Consider the following 7,182-nt stretch of genomic DNA (forward strand, 5'->3'; position numbering starts at 1 on the left):
AAATTTCCTTACTTGCTGTGTACAAGATCACATTGCACACCGACAAAACAGTTTTCTGCTTAAAAAATTCTACGTCTTTCAACATATATGCATAAGATTCTCTTGTATGCATATATATATGTGTGTGTGTGTAAACGTGAAACATATAATATTCTGCTACCTTTTGAGATCATTGGCTCTTATTAAACATTTAACTAATAAACATCAGAGTATTTCTCAAAACAAACAAAAAATATCAATTAATACATATAATAGACGTCCAAATTACCAAATCCCAATAACTGAATAAAGCAAAACCACATTCTTAATTATTATTATGATAATATATAATATTACTTTGCCAGTGGAAATTATTACATTTTGTTTTTCTCCGTTGTTGACATTCGTAGTTCAATATTGTTTACACAAAACGTACAAAACAGTTGTAAGTAGTATTAAAAGGGTATGAAGCTCATAAACAAGTTTATGTATTTCTTAAATTAGCAGCATGCTTGATGTACGTAAGTTTAGAGAAAAAAATGCATCCTCTTATGTTCAACTACATTACAATGTCTATAACCCCACAGTGGCACAACGGTATGACTGAGTTTCTGCGAATTATGCCCTCCATCAGTACCGACAAAAATCAAGTCTTGACCTCTTGTAGTAGTGGTATGAGCATTATATTTACTGTTTAAGTTGTTATAGAAGTAAAGGAGAATTTATACATTATACACATAATTGCCATTTTGTGAAAAGTTGTTGTGTGTTTGTTTGTACTCGTATTACTCTTTGTTGGTAAAAATTAGTTTTGAATTCCGAATAAAATCGGAGATATGCAGAACAGAACCTGTTCATCAAGGCTTATATTATACACTGGTTGAACACTTTAATAGACCCTATGCTAGTAATAGGTTGGGCCACCTTTTACACAAATAACAGCCACAATACGACGTGGCATAGAATTCACGAGGTGCTGGCAGGTGTACCTGGTTGTTCCCACCCCACTGAGTCATGAATATTCACGAACCGAGGTAGACAAGGATAGTGATGGCGAATTTATCTATCAACTTCATCTCTCAGATGATTGGCTGTATTAAGATCTAGGGATTGTGCTGGCTAGGAAAGGGGCCTTATGTTTCCATCATTTTCCTCAAACCACATACGAACAATTTATGCGCAGTGAATGGAATCACTGTAATCCTAGAAGTAGCTGTCTCTATCAGGGTAGATTTTAAGTATCGCTGGATGCACTTGATCATAGATGATGCTGGGGTAAGTTGTAGCATTCATTCTGTTTTCTAAGAAACCAATAGTACGCCCGGAAAACATGCCTCAAACCATGACTCCACTATTAGAAGTCTGGACAGTTGAAAAAAATACAAGAAGCGTGAATTATTGTAGTGACTTTCTTTAAATCTTTCTTCTCCTATCTGTGCAACAAAAAGAGGTGATTCAGCGGACCACGTCATCTTTCACCAGTTCTTAATAGTCCACTGCATATGCTCTTTACACCGCTCAAGACATTTTTTTTTTCTTTTTGGTAACTCAGTCCAATGGTTGGGGCCCAGCGTGGCCAGGTGGTCAGTGCGCTCGACTCGCAATCTGTGGGTCCCGGGTTCGAACCCACGTCACACCAAACATGCTCGTCCTTTCAGCCGTGAGGGCGTTATAAAGTGACGGTTAATCCCACTATTCGTTGGTAAAAGAGTAGCCCAAGAATTGGCGGTGGGTGTTGATGACTAGCTGCCTTCCTTCTAGTTTTACACTGCTAAATTAGGGACGGCTAGGGCAGATAGCCCTCGTGTAGCCTTGCGCGAAATTCAAAACAAACAAACAAACCAATGGTTGGTGTAATAATCTCCTACTGTCGTAGTCCATTTTTTTTAAACATTCTGCGCAAGAAACGGCTAGAGATGGGCGTAAATTTTCATTCTGTCTAACTGCCATTCTACTATTTTTGTCATCAGATGTTTTCGACCAGAGTTCCCCTTTGCAGCAGACATTTTATTCAAACTTTACCATTACTGATAAATTCGAATGACTGATGGCTCGGAAAAACGGTCTTGGTTGTTATAGCAATTGCTAGACATGTATCCAATATCATGCTGCAATATCTTTACCTTTACCCATATATGCTAGACTAGCCGAAAATATGCTTGTTTTAGCCACTTATAGTGCAGCAGGGATCACTTGACACATTATGTGATCAACCTAATCTGCATCTGAAACAATGGTCAAGCCCAAGTTTGAAATAGTACATTGTTCCTAACAAAGTATCAGCCAGTATATATATCTATATATGCTTGTTTGTTTGTTTGTTTTAAGTTATGCACAAAGCTAAACAATGGGCTATCTGTGATCTGCCCACCACGGGTATCGAAACCCGGATTCTAGCGTTGTAAGTCCGCAGACATACCGCTGTGCTACTGGGGGCTTCTATATATGCAATAGTTTTATTCGTAAATGTTTTTTAATAGAATAAACTATGATTACAGGAGCATTAAGATATAACTAATATACTGTATATTCTTAATTAATACTCACAGCAATTATGAAAGATTCTTTGCACCTTGTTCTAATTTTTTATAGGTAATTTTAACGTTGTTTATTTTTTTCTGGCAAGTTTTGTTTGGAGCCGACTTCTTTCACTGTTTTTACGGTTTCCAATATTATATGGTTAAAAGATTGGTTTGGCTGCTGTTAGGCGCAAAGATACACCATGGGTTATCTGGGTTCTGTCCACCATGGATATAAAAACTTGATTTTAAGCATCGTAAGCCCGCATACGTATTGCCGAGTCACTGAGGAGCAAGTTCAAACCAGCCTCATTGTTAACTATAATGTTTCAGTCTCCGGAATTGTTTCAAATCAAGTCCACCATAGAAAGAACGCCAGATTTCAAAACCGAATTTTCCTTCACAGATATTCATCCAAATGTGCAACTTTTTTTGACGATCCGTTGTTTTACTCTGTATCTATAAAACATTATACTGCTGAACATGAGATAATTAAAATTCCTTGATCAATAAATGAATGAGTTTGATACACTAATAAAGAGCTATGCATACGTTAAATCAAAATTTTATTTGATATGTTAACTGGTTCCAATAAATATATTTTATATTTGTACATTATGTACAAAGTTATACTAAACTATTACCTAAATATACACACAAACACCAATCATTTTGTTTAACCATACATCCCAGAAAGTGCACTGAATACCATATAATACTTCAGATGTGCTACGGTCTCGCCTAGTAGTTAATCAAGGATTTAATACGATTTATTACATTATCTTATGAGGTTCTTACTAACATATGTGGCAATTTTGTATAACTACTCTATTTCCATGTCCATTCTATACATTGTATATCAGATAAGATCTTAATGTATTATTTGTTACATTAATCTTAAAGTTATACCAAATTAATCTATATGTATAAATAATTTCTGTTGATGAGTATTATGAAACATACAACTGACCAACCGTTAACCTGATCTTAATTAACTCGTTAAGGATTCACGACTTCTGTCGGGATTCCTGAAAGTTATTGAAACTTTTCGTTGTTTTCTTGATTTCTTTTCCTTCATTCGAACATTTACCAAGATACGAAGAAATTATCATCTTCTCCAGGTTCATAAACGGAGCTTCGACAAATAGTACGCAAACGAAGGAAAATGTAAACGACATTACCATGCTTCCTAAATAGGTGCATATCTGAAAACAAATGAATCTTGGGATAAATTATAGAGCTTATAAAATCTGTAAATAATAATTGACTAAGAAAACTGTCCGTAACTGAATTTAGATGTTTCTTTACTAAGAACTAAATATGAACAAGATTTACAAAACAATTGTCACTATCTATATATTATAGTAACTATTTTTTACAATTTCGTAAAACATTAGCAATAAAATTTCATATTCAACATAAGGGAATAATTAATGGCAGAAATGAATTTGAATTTTAGTAATTTCACTTGAATAAATAATTGATAACAGTTTGTATAATAATATTATTTCAAGTTACATGTAAAATGTGTAACATATAGCACAGCCTGCTAGGCCTGTAAACTACGGGTGTTTTAGTTAGTAATGATTACTAAATTAATTAAATAAATAATTTGTTTCACACATATACCCATCTACTTATACGAACTGACAGCTCGGTATATAACATACGTATTCTTATATACTATAAAAGTACGTATTATTTTAAAAGTTCAGAAATGTACAAAGTAAATCACTGAAAGCAATATTTTTAGCGTTATAAGTACGTAAACTTATCGCTGTCCTACTGGGGAACTCCTTTTTTTGTACTCTGACAATATGGTTCATTGCAATAGAGCATACAGTGGCATTCATAAACTCGTGGAAAAGGCGACAATGTAAGATCCCATGTTACTGATGGGCCTCCGAATCAAAGGCTTAACCATGAATCTGGTGGACACAGAGTAACATCTGCTCTGTGGGTTGGATCATGCATCACATTCACAAGGGAAAGTATTTCTTGATAAACATGGGAATGTTTGGCAAACAACCACTCACCCTCTGTTCTGTGTTTTACAAACCATGATGAGATATCGGTTTGGCTGGATAGTTTGTATTACCCATTTTGCCAAGAATTCATTCTGGGAATTAAAAGGAGAAGTATCCATCTTCAACACACCCAACACTTTCCATAACATATAGAATAGCTGGCTATTGAGATGAGATCCTTGATATATCCATATGAAGTTTTTCAGATGTGTTGAATCAGGCTATAAATTATTTCACCAAAACATCAGTTACACACTGTGTTGAAGTATTGACCAATGGATAACCTTCAGGTCACTTAATATATTAATTGATAATGACTAGCGCTTACTGGTTTCCTTCTTCAGTCTGTGAAAGATGACCAACAATAGCCAGAACTGTTCTTTATTAAAGTGCTTCAACAAATCTCTATTGGAATTTAAACTGTTAAGGTTCACATCTCCTCTGAGTAGTGCACACCTCACAGCTTTGCATGATTACTTAATGTCTCGACCTGAATGCAGTCATAACAAATTAACACAAGTGAACTTGACACATTAGTGGTCTCCAGTATTTCCATTATTTAAAGTCTAAAGAGCACTGAGAACCACTAGCTCCAACACAAGTCGATAACCACAGATTATGTGATAATGGCCTTATGGCTTAATGTCTTTATAGGAGAAATGGTTTTGGCTTTCACATAATATCCAGGATTAGACAGGGACTCAGGATGTAGCAAGACATTAGCATTTCTAAGGTGCAAGCCTGAACACAGTAAAAAAAAGGTCATACTCCAGCAATCTTGTGATCCAATGTGTAATCATCCCTTCCAGATTTTAAAGTTCATAAATCACTTCAGTGGTGCATTGTCCACCTTAAAATTGAGCTTTCTATCATACAGTTAGCGTCGGTAGGTTTACCAAGATCACATCTGTAAACAGTTCTTTCTTCATTGTGCAATTTCAGTATTCACGATTCATGAGTATATGACTAGCATACACTTCCACACGTTCCACTCCATCGTGTACCAATGATAACACTTCCCTAATCCAGTGCCTTCTGAGTAGTGAGGTTAAAACCCGATTGGCCATTCTGGGTGCACCAGGTCCAATCAGCTCTCGTTCCTGAATCTGCATCCACAATGAGAAACAAGTCATGGACCCTCATAACATTGCTAAATATCTGATGTCCAGGAGGAGGTTTTTCTCAGATCAGAAACTTTCTTTGACAGCCATTTAGCCTCAGAAGCTAACTTTTTCTCTTGGTCATAATTCCTTTGACTTGTGTAAAATGTAATTTCCTTAAGAAAAAAGCTTCAACTCAATAAGACAAGAGTTCAGAGGGCACGTGCAAAAACTCTTGAAAACAAATCTTGAGACTAAAGCACCAAATGTTCTCCTTTCTACCTATTCTAGAGCATGCTCAGGTGCACTTATTTCCTTTTAAGAATAATTTGGTAGAAACAGCAGAATGGCAGACGGATTTTACAGAAAATATATGACTGAGTGAATATGAATTATCTTACCTCGGCTGAGCTTAAAGCGAAAAAAAAAGATTAAACACAGTCAAACATTTTTTTATTCAACAATGAAAAAACAAAATCAACATGCGTATTTCTGGCGCTTTTACTAGAGAGCTCTCAGAAAAAAAATAATATGCTGAATTTAAATTAGCTGTATATTTAGTACTGTTTGAAACATTATATACATGAAACAATAATGCTATTCTAATCAGGTTGCAGGTACTACCCACTTGATTGGTGGGCATTCAATCGCAAAATATGAGAGGATATATCTTCGAGATATCACCTGACCTGAATGTGAAAAAAAAGATTACTGTCTAGTTTTACTTTACACGAATTTTCCCAACAAGAAAGTGAGTGCATGTGATGTTGTTTGAATGGTCCTGTTTAGTAGTTAACTAGAGCACAAGAAACTTAGTGATTCTATTGACAACATTTTGTATAAAGATTACATATGCTGTATGTACAGAAAGTTTGAAACATGTAATATTTTAATAGATCAGAAAACACGTAGTATACCTCCATATACTTAGGTATGGCAGTAAAAAAGGTACCATAGTTCTTTAGATTTAAAAATTTTAATATCAATTTAATTATTTCCTAAGATCTTTTAGCTTTTTCTTTACGATAAAGTAAATAAAAAACAAATTGATATTTCAGTTTAATGAACAAACAATAATCATATCAACAGAGATGTTAATTTATCAAAGAAAGGAGGAAAACCACTACAATAATTAAACTTAACAATAACAAAATCACTTGTTTTATTTGTAACTAGTTGATGATAAGCATTAAGAAAGCAAATGCTTGTATAAACGACAACGTTAAATGATGTTCTTATATCTTTCTTCTGTTATTAAATCCCTAATGACCTCATTAGATAATACTAGCATACTCTGCTTAGTGAAAGGTAATACTTGATCCATTTAACTGGTTAAGTACTTGTGTTTTTAAATTCAAAGCTAACAGTCTATACAAAAGTGAAAATATTCTCTATTTAAGGATGTTTTTATCGTCCTTCTAGGCAAAATTACCTAAAGTAAGTTAGCCCATGTATACTGTCAGACAGTTCCAATTACCATACTAAAAAATATGGTAATCGAGCCAGTTAACTCTGGTTTCCACGATGCTAACACACACACATACCTATCGTTGTCCC

General features: G+C 34.6%; 1 protein-coding gene across 1 annotated transcript in view; it reads right to left on the reverse strand.

Annotated features, from left to right (window-relative positions):
- Window positions 1-3,485: 3,485 nt before the first annotated feature.
- LOC106469699 (nose resistant to fluoxetine protein 6-like) overlaps window positions 3,486-7,182 on the reverse strand; it is a 74,145-nt gene continuing 70,448 nt past the window's right edge. Inside the window, exon 9 of the mRNA XM_022398276.1 lies at window positions 3,486-3,703. Within this exon, the coding sequence (XP_022253984.1) occupies window positions 3,506-3,703 (198 nt within the window). The 3' untranslated portion in view covers window positions 3,486-3,505. The remainder of the gene's footprint in view (window positions 3,704-7,182) is intronic.

This window comes from Limulus polyphemus, unplaced genomic scaffold (assembly GCF_000517525.1).
Source record: "Limulus polyphemus unplaced genomic scaffold, Limulus_polyphemus-2.1.2 Scaffold3620, whole genome shotgun sequence".
NCBI lineage: Eukaryota > Metazoa > Arthropoda > Merostomata > Xiphosura > Limulidae > Limulus > Limulus polyphemus.